At 36.9% G+C, this 21,958-nt stretch overlaps 1 protein-coding gene across 1 annotated transcript in view; it reads left to right on the top strand.

The window, feature by feature from the left end:
* Positions 1-21,958, top strand: part of DPYD (dihydropyrimidine dehydrogenase) — an 829,985-nt gene that overhangs the window by 689,770 nt on the left and 118,257 nt on the right. Inside the window, exon 20 of the mRNA XM_032867196.1 lies at positions 20,914-21,093. Coding sequence (XP_032723087.1) covers positions 20,914-21,093 — 180 coding nt within the window. The remainder of the gene's footprint in view (positions 1-20,913; positions 21,094-21,958) is intronic.

Here is a 21,958-nt window from a genome sequence, read left to right as displayed (position 1 = left end):
AATAAACCCTATTGTGGTTTCCTAGCATTTTTCAAAAACCTCAGTTCTTTCTAGTTTTGAATATTCTCAACAGTATTGTGTGCCATTCTTATATATCCAGATGTGGTTGTATTGCCATGTATAGTGTAGTAGTTAAGAAGAGGAACTCTGAAATTCTGCTAGTCCTTTGCTCAACTGCCAGCCCCACCATTTAATGGCTCGATAAGTTTGAACTAATTATTTAATTTCTGTAAATTTTTGTGTATTCATCTATAAAATGGAAGTTATGATAGCTATCTCATTGGGTTGTTACAAGGAAGAAGTGATATTCAATATGTTAAAGGGAATACCACAAATCAGAGTCCTAGTACTGGAGTGTCTCCTTCTTGCTCCAGCCTCCCTGGTTCAGCTACTTTCTCACCATCCATCAATGCCTGACACATCAGGGAGACTTCAGCACCCTGGTACAGCTCTTAAGGTTCACTGTGAAATGAATATCAACTGGGATTGTATCTGTCTCTAATTATAAACTCCTAGAAAAAAAGAATAACAGGATTATGTAATTTCAGTCAAGCAATTGACATTTATTAAGGGCTTTTTTTGGTGCAGATGATAATGATTTACTGAAAAATAAAGAATAAGCAAACAATTTGAATGCACATTTATGTTTGCAGTGTTAATTGTGAGTCTTGATGCAAATAATGATTGTGAAAGAAATTATAGTAAAATATCAAAGTCCTTACAGGCCTAAAAACATTTTAGAAAGACTTTTGTTAGAAATCACAACTCTGTTTCTGTTTAGAAGTTTAGAAAATCAGTGATAAATTTAAGGTTTATGAGAAGTTGTAAAGGCAATTACTGTCAGGAAATCTCTTTAGTTCAATGACTCCTAACTCCCAATTCAGAAACCAGCCTTAGGCCAGATGACCTGTCTAGCCTAGGAGTATAATCAAGTTTAACATTGAAAAACAAGCTTATGATTAGTTCCTGCAGATAGAATTAATATCACTTAAGAGTTTGACACAACATGAGAAAAGATGAACTTTGTCAGAAATATTCTGTGCAGATAAATATTTACTGGATTGTTGCATCTTCCTTTCACACTTACACTCTTAAAAAAAAATCTTTAGGGGCACCTGGGTGGCACAGTTCATTAAGTGTCTGCCTTAGGCTCAGGTCATGATCTCAGGATCCTGGAATCAAGCCCTGAGTTGTGCTCCCTGCTCAGTGGGGAGTCTGCTTCTTCCTCGCTGCCTCTCCCCCTACCTTGTGTGTGCCTATGTGCTTGTGCACTGCTCTTTCTCTCTCTCAAATAATGAATAAAATCTTTTAAAAAAATCATCTCTGAAACAAGCTGTTTATTTATATGTGAAAAGTTTGTTCTAGGAAAGAAAATCTTACCATCATTGCTTCTGAAGAAAATGCTTTTAGGGGAAATTTTGAATGTTTTGTTGCAGACTACTCAACAAATTACTATTTCAGATAGAGGACCAAATGGTTCTCTGTTTTATCTAAGTGGAAAAAAATCATTCAAGAACTTGGCTCTCTAGAAATACATATCTTTGCATCATGTATGTATTTTATGGCATCAAAGTTATAGTTCAGTAGATTTCTAAAAGGCTTTTGAGACAGAGACATGAATTTTTACAGATTCTAATTACAAGTTAGAAGTCATCTCACTGTGGGAAATTAAAAATGGAGATAATTAGGGAAAATTCCAGTTGAAAGAAAAATGCATTATGGAAAAAGCAATAAAAGCACAAAAAAATAGGAAAGTAAAATCCCTTCTCAGTAGCTTCTATGATTCAATTGTAGATCAATAGTGTGTAGTTAATGCATTACCAGGAGAGCATTAATTTGCAATTACCACAGGTGATCTGATCCTCTGTGTTCTGACCATTGACACAAATGACCTTTTGTTGAAAGAGATTCTGCAGTCATTATTTTAAATAGAGCAACAAAAAGCAAAAAGAAAGTATAGGTCACTTTCAGGCATAAGTGTCTTACATTACACAAAGTGGAAACCTTTGTAGTGTAGCCCCGAATAGTCACGTTATGGAGTATAATGAGCCTGAGCACAGATATGTCTGTTTACATACAGGAGGGATATAACATGCACTGTATGGTGGTGGGTAAATATGATTCAAGGCAAAGCTACAAATGCCCTGAATTATGTATAAAATAAAGTAGACCTTTGATAAACCTCTACAAATAAGGGAAGATTGAGAGATGTTGGTTCAGTGAAATGGGTGTTTTGTAATGCTTTGTTTCGATGCAAGCTGGGTCGCCTTGGAGGTGGAGTCTGATGCCCTAACAATGACACATTCTTGAAAGAAAGCAGACCTCGGCTCTCTAGAGACCATATTCCAATCGTAAACAATGTGGCAGGTACCCCCGTGGCCCTGTCCAGAGTCTGCTACACAAGCAGGGATATCAACCTCAAAATTGCCAGCTAGGTACAGGAAGCCTGACAGGACTGCATCTCACTGATACATGCTTCAACACAAATGAAAATGCATCAAGTTGCTTGGAGGGGCGGTGCTGCTCTTTAGATCTATGACCTCGGCTTTATGAGATATGTGACTTTTTTATACTTCAGGTTTCTTTTCTGAAAATTAGGGTTTCATAGGATAGTTGTGAGGATTAAATGTTATCACCTGTAAAGCATTTATTTTTATTTATTTATTTTTTTTCTACATATTACCTGTAAAGCATTTAAACCATACCTGTAACACAGTGCCCAGAGATGTTAGATATTAATTATCATCATCATCATCATCATCATCCGCTAGGATTTTTATTCATTGACATAGAATTTTCAAACAAAATTTACACCCCCCTATTCTAGCTTTGGACTAGCATGTGTCTTGGCTCAGGCTGATGGAAACCAGAACCAAGGAAAGGGCTGAGTGCTAATGTTTTGTTGGAAGGTAAAATCAGAAAAGTCTGCCATAGCTAGAGTAAGAGGAAATAGAAGAGACAGACAAAGATGGGATTTGAATACAAGGTCATGCATTACTGGGTAGTCCACTGCTTCACAAGCTGCAAGAGAGCCAGTTAGTTGGCCACATGGTACATCTCCAGAGAGACTAGATAGAAAATAGTGCCTCGGGATGATGCATTACAGGGAAAAGGGAAAGAAAATGTATCCACCATTACTTTCAGCCTTCCTTCTCCCATTGGTTTGAGTTCATCCTTCTGGATCTGATTATCCTGTAAAAGCGGGCTCCCACAACCTGCTGTGTGGCTCATTCTGGCGCTTCATACAGGATCCAGATCTTTTCTATGTGTCTGGTTATCTAGCCTTTAGACTCATAATGACAGATAACTTATTATAAGTTATCTAGTTAAAATTATAGGTAAATTCTGTCTCATACTGTGAAAAACCTACCTCCATATATCTTTTATCCATTGTCCCTACTTCTTTTTAAAGCTAGAGAGAATATATCCATGTTATTTTCATAAAAGCATAGAATTCCAGAAATGAATAAAACCTTGTTAGTGCAGAGACAGTTAAATATTATATTTATATTATCCTTATTATCTGTGTTTATGACTATTTGTAGTAACCAGGTAAGTGAAAATACCAACAATTTTATAATAATATTCTTAGCATGCTACAACCTAGGTTGCTTCATTCCCAGAATGAGACAGAAGTCTAAGAAGGTGAGTGATCTCAAAAATTAGCTTGTGATAGAGAATTAAATGGGTACCCCAGGTCTTCCTGAACCCGGAGAAATTAGGACAACCATGACCTCAACATATAGAAGGGAGCCCTGTGTGTATCTGAAAATTCAGGAGAAGTTCTCTGAGAAGCTTTCATAATGTTCTTTAAATACTGAATAGCATGTAGGCAAAACATCTTTTAAAGTTATTAATCAGAACTATATCTGACAGGCAGATGGGACTTGTGCCTCTCTAGTGAAGTATCTAAAATGGTCGTAGTGGTGATTTGAGAAGGGGGTATGTTATCCTTTGGCTGCCTCTCCATTCATTCCTTGGTCAGAAGCAGCAGTGATCCATTAATCATCCGAATAAGCAAAAGGAAAAAGAGACAAAGAAACAAATAAACGGAGTGAAGAAAAAAGAAAAAGAAGGTCCTTACTTGTCAAGTAATTGAGAACAGAATGAAACGTTATAAGGGAAAACAACTTGTTTATAGCAGCTTTCAGTTTTTTCATGGATAGATACATTTTATTAATAAATGAAATCACTATTTAAATCAGTCTAATTCCCATTTTTAACTGAAGTTGCCTTGTAGGTCATTCTGGCCAGTTGGAATATTACCCATTCTAATTATTTGTGAGATCTGTAGTTTTTTATAATAGATTTTTATAAACTTTGTAGATTTTTATAACACCTGGCATTCTAGTGCCTGGACGCCTAGTGTCTGGACACCAAGTCCAGGCACTTAGCTTAGTCCAACACATATAAGGAACTGATAATTAAGAAAATATAAACAGCTTCTCAAAGGTAAAATGTAGTCCAGATCCAGGCTACAAGTACATTATAACTTTGCAAATGATAATACCAAAACTGTTATAATGGCTAATGCTTACAGAGAATCTACTATAGGCCAGGTACTTTGTAAGCTAATAATTATATTTGTTTCTTTATCCTTCATTAATCCTATAAGAAAGATATTAGTATTGCCCCTCTCCTGTAGCCAAGAATGTTAAATTATAAGATGATAAATCGCAAAGCTGTGATCTAAACTCAGACAGTTTGGCCTAGCATCTGATTTTAACCACTATACTGACATTTTTGCCCACTAGAATGACTATTATCGACAGACAGACAGTGATAAGTGCTGGTGAGGATGGGGAGAGACTGGAATCCTTTTGTGTTGCTTGTGGAATTGCAAAGTGATACAACTACTTTGGAAAACAGTTTGGCAGTTCCTTAAGAAGTTAAACATAAATTTACCATACAATCCAGAAATTTCATCCCTGGGTATCTACCCAAGATAAGTAAAAACATGTCCACAAAAAGTCTTGAACACAGTCACGCAACATTGTTCCTAATACCCCAAACTGAAGACAATACAGATCCCCATCAGCTGATGAGTGGATAAACAAAATATGGTACATGTAGTTCATACATACAGTGCGACAGTATTCAGCAATAAAATGGACTGTTACCATAACATAGATTGCCTTAGCATGGGTAAAAAACATGATGCTAAGTGAAAACAAGCAAATACAAAATACTAACATTTGTATCGTATAATTCCATTTATATGAAATGATGAGAAGTGGCAAATCTAGAAAGAGAGAAGACAGATTAATAGTTGCCTGCAACTTGGAGTCTAAGTGAGAGCGTGGCCGAAAAAGGCACAGGGAACTTTTGAGTGATCGTGATATTTTATTTTTTTAAATATTTTATTTATTTGAGAGGACAGAGATAGTGAGAGAGAGCACAAGCAGGAAGAAGGAAAAGAAGCAGACTCCCTGCTGAGCAGGAAGCCTGATGGGGGGCTCAATCCCAGGACCGTGGGATCATGACCTGAGCGGAGGAAGGGAGACGCTTAACCAACTGAGCCACCCAGGTGCCCCAATGGAAATATTTAAAACAGGGTTGTGGTGATCGTTTCACAACTCTATATATTTACTAAAAGTCAGTGACTTGTATACGTAGGATAGATAAATTTTATGGTATTAAATTATGCCTTAATAATGCTGCTTTAAAAAACCCACAAAATTAGAGATAGCTTAAGTACTGCATGTAACAAAATTATTTAATATGAAAGTTTAAAATTTGGATTGAGGGATTCGTAGTGAAAAACCTAAAGGGTAATGGTGCTTAACAGTTATTTCTTTTTTTTTTTTAATCTGTCTCTTTAATCTTACTTGAAAATGACATAATACCTTTTATAAGGATCCATTAATATTTATAGTATTATTAGTATCTCAAATGTAATCAAATTAAATAAATGTTTCTGAATCCTGCCTAATTTAAAAGTAAGCACATTCAAATAAGTCTGCCTGATTAAGGCATCCTTGGTAGAGGCCTTCCTGGATTTCAAATGTGTTTTTGCATTTAAGTATTAAAATTAGACTATTTTCTTACAAATAAACATTGATCCTACTTGGTATACATGCTTATATCTGATATAAGTATTTTAATTTTTTAAATTACATATCATTTAGGAAGAATTAAATAGACCAGAGGGAGATTGGCTTTGATGGTATCAACAACTAACATCTGTTGAGAACTTCATTCATAAGGTTCAATGTTATCAAGCCGTATTATGTAATGGTCATAGTGTCCATTTATTATTGCATTAATGGTTATTGAGTGTCTAATAGATACCAGGCACAATGGTGAGAAACAAAATTGTAAGAAAAATGTCAAATAGTGATAAGTGCTATGCAGAGAATGTAAATTAGCAAATGTGTTAGTGACTGGCTGGCTGGAGAAGTTCTTTGGAGAGGTGATATTTAAGCAGGGAACTGTATAAGATTCACCCAGCCATGTGAAAATAGGGAAAAGAGCATTACAGGCAGACAGGGAGAAACCCTGACTGCAAAAACGAAGGCATGAATGGTAAAATAAAAGGCATGCCTTTGGGGGAGGGGAAACATCCTCAGAAAAGGCCATGGTGGCTACAGCAGAGTGGGTGTGAGTAAGAGAGGTGAGCAGGGACCAGATCATGCAGTACTTTATACCAGGTGTTCCTATTTTCTTTCAAAGCAAGGTAAGACATTATTCGTTTTAAGCAGTGGTGAGATATCATCTAATTTATATTTTAAAATAATCATTCTAGCTGTTGTATGGTTAATGAATCCAGGGATGGCTGACAGTAAAAGATGGAAACTGTGGCAATAGTCCAGGTGAGAGCTGATGATGGACTTGAATAACAAAAAGCAGTGGATGTGGAGAGAATGGATAGATTCTCAATGGAGATTCGAAGTAGTGCAACGAGGCAACTGAGAGATTACAGTTTTCTGAGCCAGAAAAATAAAGGAATGAGGAATGATTTTTAGCTTGTGGACTATTGAAGAAGTAGGTTGCAGGAAGTGGGGAAATTAAGAATGCTCTTCTGACCACAGTCAGGATGCCCAGGAGACACCACTGGGGATGTCAGGTGGGCAGTTGCCCTCCTTTTTTCCTATCCTATTTTCCAGAAATGTACCAAGGCTTCAGAGGCACCTATCACCTAATGCTGTTAAATGAATGCATGTCTTCTCCCCCATTCCTTCCTGCTTCTTTTGAATGCCTCAGAGTGACTAGAAGAACCAGGCATAAAGTAGATACCTGGATACATGCTCGTGAGTAGATGCTGAGAGATGACTGGGTGGATGTCTAGATCCTTGAACATTTAGAAAGAGACAGTAAGCATCTGGGTATTGAATATTTCAGAGGCCAATTTCATTTATCTCTTATCATTCTCAGATACATATTCCTGAAGCTGAGCTTAAGAGGATCATGAGTGTTAAAGGAAAAGATTACAAGAAATACAATTCCCATCAAGTGCAGGTGTTCAAATAAAGTAAATAAAAAGTCTAGAAAATATTTCCCTTCAAAGGAGAAAAATCCTAAATTTATTAATCTTTAAAAACACATTTGTCCTTTTCCCTAACTCATTTTCTTCAAATATCCAGGAAATACTGCCTTTCTGCTGTGGTCAGATTTCTCACACGTTCAATGTTTTTATGACTGATGAATCTCTGAAAACTCAAACCAGATTCTCCTCGTTGAAATATACATATTTCTAGCTAAACACCTCCTTACTCTGTTCACTGATCACACCCCACAAAGTCTGAGGAGAGAAAGACAATGATTGCTGTTGGCTTCTGTTATATAAGCGGACAGATCTGAACCAAGAGGACCTAAGGACTTCTGGAATTAAAAATTTGGGCATGCAAATATAAACCTTCATTATCCTCAAATCAATTACGCTGTGTTTGTAAGACAAAAGAAACTAATATACCCAAGGATCTAAATATCAAACTTCTGTTTCAGATAGCTGGCTTAATCCCACAGTGATAGACACGTCAGATATTATAATATTTAGCATATTTCCTCATGTGGAAAATGATAGGATTTCAGTTGTCATGCTTTAAGGGCATGAGCCATAATCTCATTATCATCTCCCTAAATCAATCACTACATCCTGGATATTAACTCTGTCCTAATGACACCAGATGCAGTAATGTATATGAGGTGAGAGACAAGTTCTATGACTCATCATTGGGCCCAAAAACAGTGATGCAAACTAAAAATCAGCTTAATCACTGGGGAATTCAATACAGCCAAATACAGCGTGCACATGCCTGGTCTTACAGAACTAAATTAAAGAATAATGTTGCATATTCATAGCGCCTGATGTCTCTAAAACACACAAAATAAATATGAGTAATATAGAGAATTTAAAAAGAAACAATCAGTTCTATGGCGTTTTAAAGGATTATATAATTAGCTAATGTTCCTTTTAACAACCTCAGAATATAAGCAACAGTTTAATTTACAATGTGACATGTTATAGACAAGACTGAAGGGTAAAACAGATAAAGTTCACTTACCTGCATTTACCTTATTTATCTGTTCTTTCATTCATATTCATATTCTAACTCATATTCAATAATTCATTTAGAGCCTGTAGTATATTGATTTGTAGGGAGGGGGGCAGTAATCAGATTTTAGTTTATGCTCTCGAAGTATGACAAGTGACATTCAGTCATTTTTTGTTTGTAACAGTCTATCTTGTATGTTCATCTGTGTGTCATAGGCCAGTTGTTTACAACATAGAAGTGATAATTTTAGTCCAGGGGCTCAGCTAGTAACTTATCTGAGAAACTAGTTAATATGGGGAGAGAACTCAAAAGGCACTAGTTTCACATGAAGACGTACAATTAAGAACTTGAACAGTTATTTTTTTTTCCCTCTGAATGAGACCCATTGTGTCACACATCCACTGAGAGAGACTTCCTGGTAAATAGCACTTCATAATTCTTATCTCATTTGGTCCTCACAACAGCTTTTCAAGGAAGGTTTATTCTGACAAATCTAAAACGAACAGTATAACCCCAGGCTTTTGCAGTCAGAAGTTTTGTTTGATAATAGAATTTGAATAGAACCAGAGGACTGGGTTATAAATTAGTATCTGCAGAATGAAAGAATAAATGAATGAGTGGATAATTTTTGAGTAATAGAGAAAGACTTTTTTGAAGAAATGATGTCTTAAAATTGCTCTCTTATGATCAAAATCCAGAATGATCTATTAAATACTTCTGGCTATATATCTCCAGCAAATAGAGAAGGCCTTTCCTGGGAAGATGAGGCAATTTTACAGGACATATATTAGAGGAGAGCAAATTATTTTAAATGCCAGTGTTTGCACAAATCTGTTCTGTAGTAAATTTGATTATTTACCTTGATCTTCTTAGGGTAAGTTGATGAATTTCTGAACTTTAAATTTAAAATATGAACTTGAAATAATTAAAGATAGAGAAAGAATTCTTTAAAATGAAAATGTCGGTTCAGATCCAAGGAGACACTAGATTTACCTGGGTATATGATGCAGAAATTAAAACATTAAATAAGAGAATCCAGACACACAACAAGATTAGAGACCTTTCCCTTAACTTTTCCTGGCTCTGTTTTATCTTTCTTCAGTGTAGCTAGAATCTAGATTGCTGCATATGAAAACTTCAATATATGTACAGACATGTGAAAAGGAGTAGTTTAGAACATCATATATATTGGACATGAGTTCAATCTTTGATAAACAAATGTCTTCATAGAGTTCTGAATTACATAGTTCTTCAGTTCTTATTAAAGGAGACTTCCAGAAGAGAAAGAATCAAATGGTGGCTGCTGTCAAGATTCAGGTATCCAGGGGTACCAGGGTGGTTCAGTCATTAAGTGTCTGCCTTCAGCGCAGTCATGGTCCCAGGGTCCTGGGTTTGAGCACTGCATCAGACTCCCTGCTCAGCCGAAAGACTGCTTCTCCCTCGCCCACACCCCCCCCCCGCCACTTGTATACCCTCTCTTGCTGTGTCTCTCTCTGTCAAACAAATAAATAAAATCTTTAAAAAAAAAAAAAAAAGATTCAGGTATCCAAACTGGGAATATGAGATAAGCAATAAGCCATATATAAACTCTGTCAAGTTTGGCTGTAACAAATAGTACTCTGAGTATCAAGAAGAATGCTGAAGTAGATCTACTTCTCTCTATCCTGGAAAGGACACTGGTATACCCAAAAAATAGTTAAGTAATAATGCAAAGGTATTCATGTTTAATGGTGCAATAAGGTGCATAGACTTTAAAAGCAGTAGAAGTTGAGATAAAAGTATTTTATTGTGTGTTGATGTGAATTCTGAATTATGATAAATTTGTATAAGTAGAGGGAGATGAAAATATATCATTGGCAGGAAATTAAAGAGAGTTTTTCTTGTCCTTGGATGGTATTAATATATTAATATATCATTTATTAATTTGAACAAATCATTTACCAGGCACAGATCTTTATGTGCTAAACACTGTGAGAGGGCCGTGATGAACAAAACAGATATAGTCTGTACCCTTTTACTGTGTCTTTGAAAGCTGGAGAATGAGATCTATATTGTAATCCTTACATGTATTTCTAGGTATGTTCTAGGTACTTACATATATTTTTATTTGATATATTCCTCACAAGAATTCTATTTTGGATAGAACATAGATAAATAAGATAGGAAGACATATGTGTGTATGTATATAAATTATATGTATGTATGTATGTATGTATATTTATTCCTGTTTTCACATGAGAGCCAGGTGCCTTTGTAGTGGTTAAAAAAAAAAAGCAAGATTACACAGCTGCTATGAGAACGGATCCTAGGGACAGATTGATCTAGGACTTGAACCCTTGTTCTGCTATTTATTAGCCTGTTGTTAGGGCCCTTAATCTCTGACCCTCTGTTTACCCATCTGCTAAACTACAGAAAATAATAATACTCTGTGGTGTTATTGTGAGGTTTAAGTGTGATGCTACATTGAACATATTTAGCACAGTGTCTGGAAAGTAATAACCACCAAGTGAATTTCAGTCAGAGGATTTGGGTAAAGCATAAAGAAATGATAGTTATGAAAGAACAGACTGAGAAGTATGTAAAGTACATAAAAATCTTCTACCCTTAAGGGTGTTTCTGTCTAGCTTACAGGATTCAGATTTTGGGCAGTCCTTTACCCTTCTTATCCTTCTTGAGTTTTTCATATGCCAAAAGATACTTGGAGGTCAAGAGAGGGGAACGCTTTAAACCTAGGATCCTCTGGATCAGGTTAGGTCTCTGAGATCCCAAATCCCCACATAAACAATAAAAGCCCTGTGACTCCAACCCAATGAGCTGAGTCCTGCGTAAGCACCTGAAGGAGTGAATGTTAAACCAAACAAGAAGTGACCGAGCATTCTAGAATGTGTTCCATGAGGATAAGTGAAAATCTCCCTCCAATTTAAAGAGGGGAAAATCCCTCTAATAAGTAAGGGACTCGGGGATGCAGGTTTGTTCAGGCCAGTTTTAGTGTGTGCTCATTGTCCTGGTATTTTCATTAACAGTTTCCCTCTTACTCTCAAGTGTCTGGATGGTAAATTATGCAGTCACCTCTAAGCATCCTTCTAAAACCCTCAGCCTAGATTGCTAGTCTTTGTCATCTTTCTTCAGGTTAATCGTCACACTCACAAGTCATAACATATGTGCCCTTCTAGTGAGAAATGCGCAAATAAAAGTGTTTGTTTGGTCATTACACTCATTCATATCTAACCATATTGCACTAACCCAGCTTTGGAGGCTGAAAGGCAGGCATTTTTTAATTATTTCAATAACATTTTATTTATTCACTGCAGGTTAATTATTTATATCGGAAATGTATCATTACATGTACAGATAATTTTTTAACTAGAATAGACTGCATTTGGTCAGTTTCAAAATGTGATAGCAATTTATGCTAACATTGTACAATTCTTCAACTAGTGCCAGTGACAAAATCAGTAGTACATAAGATAGCAGTGTCCCCAATATTTTTCATAAAGCGACTCATAAAAAGATAATACAATAACAGGCATTTTATTTTTAGGTTCTTGGTCTTCGCTAATTAAAAGCAAAACTAAAACAAACAAAAAAACAAAAAGTAAAAAATCAGAACCTAGCATACAATTTATTTCCCTGTAATCACAAACTTTATAAGCCTCATATTTTCCACTTGTGTGGTAAAGAAATTACGAGCACGTTTTTGATTTTTTTTAAAAGCTCCTTTTAAAAAATTCAAACCTTTGGCTTTGCTTCTCCAGCTCTCCAAAGGTATGCACTGTGCTTTCAGTATATGAATTGGAAGTAAGTTTCATTTTTGTTGTTTTCTGTAGCCCTTAACTCATAAATAGATGATTCACTCTCAGTCATCTGAACTTTGTCTAACTTTCGTGTCCCAGTCTGTATTGGCAACTCAATCAAGATCGTGGACTCACTGATAATAGCCACACACTATGCTCACAAATTTGTGTTTTTATCAATGATAGATTAACCATAAAATCAACTACTCAACTGTGAGTGCTTTAAGAGATGGACAGTGTGATTTGAGGTCCTCTTTCCATGTTAACAACATTCTCATTTCAGACGGATAGTCCCCATTTCTTGGAATGCTGAGTGTCTGCTTATGTTGTTGAGTAACCACATGGCTTTATCTGTCTTCAGAGTCCAGAAAATTAATTTCCATGGGTGAATTTGCTCACTAGACTTTTCCTCTCTAGGCATTACGACTTATTCTATCATCCCAACCCCACGTGGTATTTTAGTAAATGATATTGTAAGTCAGATTTTGCCAGCTGTTTTGACACTGCTGAAAAAGAAAGATTGCCTAAAATTATGGATTTTAGTCCTCTGACAGCCATTGTTTAGATATTCAGTTTCCTCTTCTTGCCCCACTTTTATCATGGGAGGTGCTGAGCTTGCACGATGCCACACGCAAACCCTGACACCACCACCTGTGTTACTACAGAATAATTGAAAATTACGGTGGTAACTGATGCGGCCCCACAGCAGTAGCCTCAGATGAAGATACTCTATCGTAGAAGAAAAATGCCCCTTCTCCTGAGGCAGAGTGGCCGAGCTTCCCCAGACTGCAACCGCAGCCCCTCCCCAAAGACTGGGCTGCATAGGGGAGCCAGGTGTGCGGAGGGCTCCAGGTCTCGCCCGAGTCTTTTCAGGCTTCCGTTTGTGTCTGTGGGGAAGTGGGGCCATCAACAGCGACATCTTTGAAGACGCAGGACAGCAGTCCCCACTCTTTGGCCCTCTGGGTTGTGCCTGACTCACCCATTTTATCTCTGTCCCCTCATAAAAGACAGAGAGAGGGGCTGTGTCTCTGTGTGGTTCTTTTTCATTATGATTTCTTGGTTCAGGTCATCACTGAGATCTGAATCCAGTTGAAGCTGACTTTGCAAAGGGCAGCCACAAGGAAGGGGACAGAGGCGATCTCGCCTGCAGGGCACAGCACATCCCTTTGACTCCTCAGCCTAGGCTGTCCCCAGTCAAGTTGTATTGTGAACAAAGTCAGTAAAGAAGATCAGCTCCACCATGTTCTGAATAACAGTCAGGTGGGTGGCCCGTCATCTATGTCACATTGGAGAAAATACTTAGAGAACTGACACTTAGATTCCATATTCCAGTTGGCAAAATTGGTTTGGATCCCAGTACCAAATCTGTTGGAAATATTTTATTCTCTCTAGCCCACCTTCAGCTGAATTTGGGTTAAGAAATTAATCAGATACAGAATGACCACAGATGGGACATTCAAAAATAACCTTTCAAACACCATAGAATTCCTTCTTGACTGGGGGACAAAGGGTTATTCATATACATAGAATTTGTCAGAGAATATATAATTTAAAAGACCAGATAAGAGGATAAGTAATGTGATTGACAATGAAATATAGGATATACAAAACAAGCTAAGTGACTTCTCTACCTTTAGCATTTATCAGTGAGTAGCAATTAAAGGACAACATTAAACTGTAATTAATAAGCAGAAGTGCTTATTCGCTTTTTTTTTTTTTAACCTGGATCCTTAAAAAAAACAACATCTGTGGGACTATTCTGTTATTCTTTTTTTTCCCCCAGCCCAATTTGGTACGGTCAGAACAGAGAAAACTGAACTGAAAGCCGAGTTTCTTGATAGCATGGTATTTGGACAGTTATTTTACTTAGTGATCCTGTACAGGTTAGTAGCGAAGCTGAAATAAGCTCTCTCCTTTTGGGGGAAACAAGATGGTATTTTGCTGGATGCTAGAATTTTATCACTTTGGGAAAAAAAAAAAAAAAGCTGTTTGAGAGACCTAAGAGTATAAAAGCATTTGAGATCTCAGAAGGAGTTTAAATCAATGTGCTGCCACAGTTACAGAGCAGATGAAAGAACCTGCTGTCTCAATTGCCAGGAAACTACTTAGAAACTCTCACTTTGATTTCTTCATGGAGTCTGTTACATTACTGCTAAATACAATATATAGGGACATCGTGACTTTGATGTTGTACACCTTCAACAAATGGAAACTAATATGATAGAACAACTAAGATTGGTGGTTTTATGTGGATATACAAATATATACCCGTCTGGCTCCTTATGCACTATTTATCTCCAGGGGCTGTCTTTTCACCTATAGCTTTATAAAATTATAATTTTGGTGTTTTATTCATGAATTCTAGTAAGTGCCATGTTTATGTAGCACCAAAAACTCATAAGGAGATATTGTTATTCTGAATTACCTTAAGAATATGTATTGTACAGCAATTTCAAAATTATAATGTAGTTTTATATGTCTGCTTAGAAGTACTGGACAGAAATCAACTCAGTGAGGGATGACTGATTCGGTGCCTTTAGAACATCTGATGTTTTTGCTCAGTGGGTGTGGACAGATGAAATTAGAAACTGCATTTCCATCCAACAACAGCAGAGGTCTGTTTTCCAGTTTTCATCATAAACCTTCAAGTGATCGCCCCATTATTAAAATCCTGGCATTTAAAAAATCTGTGGATTCCTGCCATAATTCAATAATAATAAATTTGAAATCATTTTTAGTAATGTGCTTCTTCTTATGGAAATTATAAATATGTGCTTCTTTAATTCTGTGAGACATCAAATTTAAGATTGTGAAATTTACAGAAGGGAGAAACTCTTAAGGATCTTCTGACTTCTAAAGATTTTCATTAGACTGTTGACTCTACCACCTACTAATCTTTTGAGTTGGGGCAAAGCATTCAATGTTTGGTTTTGATTTCCTCACTTACTAAGCACTTACTGGCACCTTCTCTGACCAAGGAAGATGATACTGGGGAGGCAGTGCTATACTGGAGAGAGCTTCAGGCCAGGTGGGGAGACCGGCATTGCCTCTAACTAACTGTGTGACCACAGATAGATCATTTAGCCTTTCTGGACTCCTAATCTGTAAAATAAGTAGGCTGGTCTGAAAACGTTCTAGATTCCCTTGTGCCTTATTTGTTGGCATGCTTTGAAAACTATAAATCACTATGTAAATATTTCTGACTTTTTGATAACAAAAAGCATGATAACATGCTTTGAAAACTATAAAGCACCAGATAAAATATTGCAGGTGTTTTACATTGTTTAAACAGTTTAACACTTTATCAAGATAAATTAGTAAGGGGAGTGCATTGGATTTTTTTTTTCTTTTTCTGGGAACTCTTTAGGAATTGGATGGATAATCCTTCTTATTCAGTCTTTTATCTTCAGACTGTGTTCATAGAAATACTCTTGAACTTTTTTAAAATTTTTTTTATTTTGTTATGTTAGTCACCATACAGTCTCTCATTAGTTTTTGATATAGTGTTCCAAGATTCATTGTTTATGCACCATACACAATGCTCCATGCAGTACACACCCTCCTTAATACCCATCGCCAGGCTCACCCGTCCCCCCATCCCTCTCCCCTCTAAAACCCTCACTTTGTTTCTCAGAGTGCACAGTCTCTCATGGATTGTCTCTCTGTCTGATTTCCCGCCCTTCATTTTTCCCTTTCTTCTCCTAATGTCCTCTGTGCTATTCCTTATGTTCCAGAAGTAAGTGAAACCATATGATAATTGACTTTCTCTGCTTGACTTATTTCACTCAGCATAATTTCCTCCAGTCCCATCCATGTTGATGGCAAAAGTTGGTATTCATCATTTCTGATGGCTGAGTAATATTCCATCGTATATATGGACCATATCTTCTTTATCCATTCGTCTGTTGAAGGGCATCTCAGCTCTTTCCACAGTTTGGCTATTGTGGACATTGCTGTTATGAACTTTGGGGTGCATATGGCCCTTCTTGAACTTCTTCCAGCTACACGAGACTCTGTTACTAGTATAGTTTGGAATATGATAAACACTGCAGAAGAATGTCCTTTTTTACTTAAATCCAGGTACCCTCCATTACTCCTTTTACTAATAAACTTATAGCAACTTAAAGACTACTTGGATTCAGTCAGAAACATATATTTTACTTGCATATAGCCTGGTGGCACATATTTCTAAGACCTGGAATGTAGTTTTTCCACCTATGTGATAAGAAATGAAAAGCGGTAGTTAATGATCGTGAATTCTTCTGTATTGCGTCTGGTAGTTTAAGATTCCTATTTAAGAACCTTGTTACATTTTGAAATATCATATGAGAGATTGATGCTCTATTACACAAAGACATTGGCCAGTCTACGGTGTTCTGATTCTGTAGAACCCTTCCTTGCCAAATTATTTACCTGGGATTAATATTGGTAATCCAATTTGTATTCAATTTGCTATCTTCCTAGTAAATTGTCTTTTACATTTCAAGGAAGTCGTTTTTTTCTTTCTAGGCAAAGTTGGCCTTTTCTTTCCATTTTGGCCTCAAAGACACTTTCAACTTTAAATTACCCAATAATAACTATGTGGTTTAGTACAATTCCTGTCCTTTCTGAGCTTTGTAATTTCGACAGCACTGCCACCTACATAATACAGTTTGATCCCCACAACAAGAAATTAGGTATTATCATACACTTTTTTTCAGATTGGGAGGTGGGAGAGGGAGACTCAAGCCTGATTAGCCCCAGTCACAGCTGCTGAATGACAGAGCGGGGTCTCAGACGTGGCTTCTGGCAACCAGACCAGAACTTTTTTTGAGATCTCTACTTACCACAAATAAACACAATGTCCACAACCTTCTTTTACTGCATTAGACAAAAAAGTATTAGGCTTAAAAAATTATATCTTGCCTAATTCATGCTCTAATGATTTATTCATGTTACAAAATTTATTTTTGTGCCAATCTAGCTTACTAAGTACTAGCTACTATTTTAAGGCTTAAGCATGTTCCCTTTTAGTTTTCTATGCACTATTCCCATTTTTAAGTAAAGAAAGTTGCTCATACTTATGCAACTATGATGTAGTTTAAACCTGATTCTGCTTGACTTCTGTGTGCATGCTCTTAGCCTCTGGGCTATAGGACTTGATATGGCATAAAAAACCCCACTAGATTGGACTAGAAGAAATAGTTTTTCAAATTCAAGCTCTTTCCATTTTTAAAGGAAAAGCATTATCATCTCTTCTGCTTAACTTGCAGGTTTGTTCTGAGTACTGAAAGAAATAGTGTAGGTAAAGGAGATTTTTTTAAGATGTAAATCCACCATAAATAGGTAATTTACTGTTAATGTGCTTAATCTCACTTAATGAGAAATAATGAGAAAGGAATAGCACCCCACAACCCTCTGTCACCTTGCAGGTGTTTGTACATTCACTTTGCATAGGCAGGCTTTGACTAAATGTGCCTGCCTAAACCAAGAATTCAGGGCACTGTGTCAGACCTCTGGAGGAGGCTCTTCGGTGGCAATAGGAACTTCATGACACTCCTCAACTCATGCTGCACAGGGGCCACCACCTACTCAGGCCCTGCACGGGGCTGATCCTGCTGAGAATCCAGGGGCCCCTATTTAAAACAGCTCACTATAGGGATATTCACGCTTATGGAAATAATTAATGGTGGCAATGATCCTTATAACGGCACCTGATATCCTGCTGGGAAGAAAGATAAACCAGCCTTCACCATAAAGAACTTACAAATTATACTGAGCAAACATGTTAACACCTATTAAGAGTCCTAATCAGAGCTGTTAAACAAACAAAGAGATGTCATATAAAATATACCCATTTAAGAATAGCAGCTACATGTTTGGAGTTTTAAAAGGAGCCATTTACCTTGAAGACAGAGATAAAGGCCTCAGTGGAGTGTAAAGGTTAGGCAAGAACAAGACACCTTTCTGAACAAATCCGTTCTCTGAGCATCAGATCCCATGGCCGGAGCTCTGTTCCCAAAGCTGTGCTTGCATCCTAAAATTTATTTTGCGTCTTATTACTATTTCGTCAGAAAATTACTTATCTCTCAGATGGGACTTATTATTATTAATAAGTAGTGCTTCTTTAAAGGCCATGAATATGTTGCTACAGTGTAATGGTAAAAATCAAGAAATTGTTAGTTGTAAGAAATTCACTTTGCAGACAACATTTCAGGTTAAGATAAGATTCATCCCTACTGGTGCTTCAAATCTTGCTATTCCGAGGGTGGCCCAGCAGCATCAGTACCACTTGGGAGCTTGTCACAAATGCAGGATCTTGAATCTCATTCCAAACCCGTGGAAACAGAATCTGCATTTCAATAAGATCCTCAGATAATTTATATGTGTATTGAAAGTTTAAAAGAAAATATCAGCATTCAGAGTTCCTACGATCAGGCGTTCTGTCAGGAAAATTAGTAAGTTTAATCTTATCAGAAAGTAGAAATTAAATTACTCATTTTAGGAAGGTATACAGATAGTCTGGCATTTGCCTTACGATGAAACGTACCTGAAGTGATCCCTTTAAACACCTACGTCTGATGGCGGCTTCCAGTGTTTCCAGCATAGCACACCATCCCAGCCGTGTTCATTCGCCATGTTGTAGTCTCTTCTCCCTCTTGAGGTTTTATTTCCCTTCACCTACTCAGAATAGCTCCCTAATATGTGACACAGTAACACTTTAGGATGGGAACACAGGAGAGGGTAGGAAAGAGGTAGTCTTCCCAGTCTTGAGGCCCGCCATGTTCTTCCATAGTTAAAAATACACCAAGTCTATGTTAATTTACTTCAATTAAAAAATAATGAAATGAAATGAAATGAAATATAAAATGAAATACATCGAGTCTGCTCTTGACCACTCCAGCACCATGGAGCTTAGTCTACCATATACAAATTTTGCCATGTTTGTGGATTAAGAGAATTAGAGGCTTTTGTGTCTTCTCATTGGACAACTCAGGATAAATGAGATTTAACATTACCATTCATATGTTACAAAGTATCTAAATAACTTTTAGCAAGCAAGTATTTACAACAATCATGAACATCCCATAAAGAACATGATATGGTATGTTTTCAAAATTTGATGTCTTATGGTCATATGGGGAACTATTTTAAGACTAGAGTAAAATTATACCATAAGCATATACTACAAAAAATTGGAATCTCCTTGTGAACGAAGAAGGTAAAGTAAGGCATCCGTTGACTTACAGTTAAAAAAAAATCCTGTGGAGGAAATTATAATGATGTTTTTCATCATTGTTCTAAAAAAAATCAACTCTCAGTAAGTTATAAGAGGCCTAATTAATACTCAAATTGTTCTTCCTAAGAAACAATTTTTTAATGTAATATAATGTGCTTCATAGAAAATATTCTTCTCTGTATTTATTCAGTTCTCTTCTCTACATTGTAGTAACATACAGCACTTCAGAATAGGAAATGAAGGATTTTTGTTCCTGCTTTTGGAGGTGTCTTTGGTAATAATTATCCTGGAAGTGTTTTTCTAAATCCATTAAATTCAAGCTCTAACTCAAAGCCCAACACAGACTTTCAAGTTTATTTTTACTGGAAGTATCCTAATTTTTCAGATTCAGCCTTCCTTTACTCTGGAATTTTTTAATTCTTTATTTTCTAACATATGGTCACTCAAATTAAAATACCTCTTCGAAATTATCCAGGCACTCCATATATATTTATGAAGAGCAGAATAAGTGACAAACACTGTACTCGACACTGGGGAAAATATGGTGACCAAGATAAGTAACAGGTTCTTCCCTCCTGAAGCTTCAGCTTGTTTGGGGAGTGAGCTGTACATCAAATGCAATAGTTATAAGGAAAAAAATGTAGTAGTAATTGAAGACCTTAACCTATTCTGGGCTCTTGGAGGCCTCCTCAAAGAAGTTATATTTACCATGATAAGGGAAAGGGCCAGTAGTCAACCATGGGTAGAAGGGAAAAATTTTCTAAACAGCAAGATTTTATGAAAAAGTCTTAAGGCAAAGAAAGAACGTGGCAGATGTGAGGAAGAGAGCAAAGACCTGGTGATTGGAGCATAGTGAACAAAAAGAAGAACACCAGTAGACAAGGATGAAAAGGGAGACAGGGGTCAGTGGTGTTCGAGTTAGTGATGAACAGCATTCCAGCCTTGGCATGACCACCTCTGGGCATGAGAACTACCTCCAGGCAGTACATCCCAAAGGACAGAAAACGAGAGAGTTAAGAGGTTGTTTCTTATGCTATGCTACATTGGATTCTTTATAAATCCAACTGACTGGATCTGATTTTTTACAGCTGTACTAAGGTTTGCCTGATGTACAGTGAACTGCACATATCTAACGTGTCCAATCTGGCCATTTTTGAAATACACGTATACCTGTGAGGCCATCACCACATCAAGTTTATGGAAGTAGTCGCTGTCCCTGGAAGTTTCCTTGTGCCTCTTTATAGCCCCTCCCTCCCCACCACTCCCATCCCACAAAATAATTGATATGCCATGCTTGGAACAGTGCCTGGAACGTAAATCGCTTTTCTTGAATAGATGCAAAGTGAGTCCATTTGGAGAATTAGCTCTTAGATTGACATTTGGTTGATTTTTCCATCTTTTCTAGGTATGCAGTGCTGTTCAGAATCAGGATTTCACTGTCATCCAAGACTACTGCACTGGCCTCAGAGCCCTGCTATATCTGAAAAGCATTGAAGAACTACAAGACTGGGATGGGCAGAGTCCAGCTACCATGAGTCACCAGAAAGGGAAACCAGTTCCCCGTATTGCGGAACTCATGGGAAAGGTATGGGCTCACTTCTCCTCTTGTCCTTAAGAACTGTACCTTGGGTGCTTTCTACAGCAGGTCTTGTTTTCCTTCCCACTACTCATTAACAGAGGAAACACAGTGCCTTTTGGATGTTATTTCTGTAGTGGAATCGTTCTGAAGGAGGCTTGATTACAGCTATATGATAGGTCTGTGAGTTACGTTTTTATAAAACCAATATAACACAAGGTCATGTAAAGGAAAAAAGATTGAAGTTTGTAGTGTGAAGTGCCTTACTGTGGTGATGACTGGCATTCTCTCCAGTGGGAGGCTGGAGATTTCTTTATTCTTTAACAAGCTCTGGAAATTATAACATTACCTTTTTATTTTCAAGACAATCAAATCACTGGAGCCCTGAATAATACGATGAAGTTTTTAAAATTAAAATCTAATCAGTATCTTTTGTAACTGCTTCCGCTATGTGGTTAAACCTGGGCTCAAAAGGTTATGTCCCAACTTTCTCACTAACTGCTATTTTCAGAGAAATATATACTACATTTACATTTTGTATAATATAGTGATTTTAGCAAATCTTTTCTAAAACAACATTCAGCATTTTGCCTTTGTATTTCCTTTGTGTTATTCTAAATAGACAACCATTGTCAGAAGACGTTTCTTGAGTCCTGAATGAGGGGAGGAAAAAATTATAATTCTTAGTCTTTTCAGCTTGTCACTACATCAATAATTAACATTAAAAAAAGAAAGGCAAGTATAAAAAGATTCTTTAAGGAAGCATTTAATAATTCAAATGAATCTTAACTTGAAACAGGTCACATGAAAAAGAATGGAAAACAAAAACCCTGGATACCCTGCTTTGGATGGCAGGAGGAGAGACTCTGAAAGA

This window comes from Lontra canadensis, unplaced genomic scaffold (assembly GCF_010015895.1).
Source record: "Lontra canadensis isolate GAN:19392208 unplaced genomic scaffold, GSC_riverotter_1.0 scaffold33, whole genome shotgun sequence".
In the NCBI taxonomy this organism is placed as follows: Eukaryota; Metazoa; Chordata; class Mammalia; order Carnivora; family Mustelidae; genus Lontra; species Lontra canadensis.
Note: the sequence above shows the minus strand (reverse complement) of the source record. Positions and strands in the feature narration are given on the sequence as shown.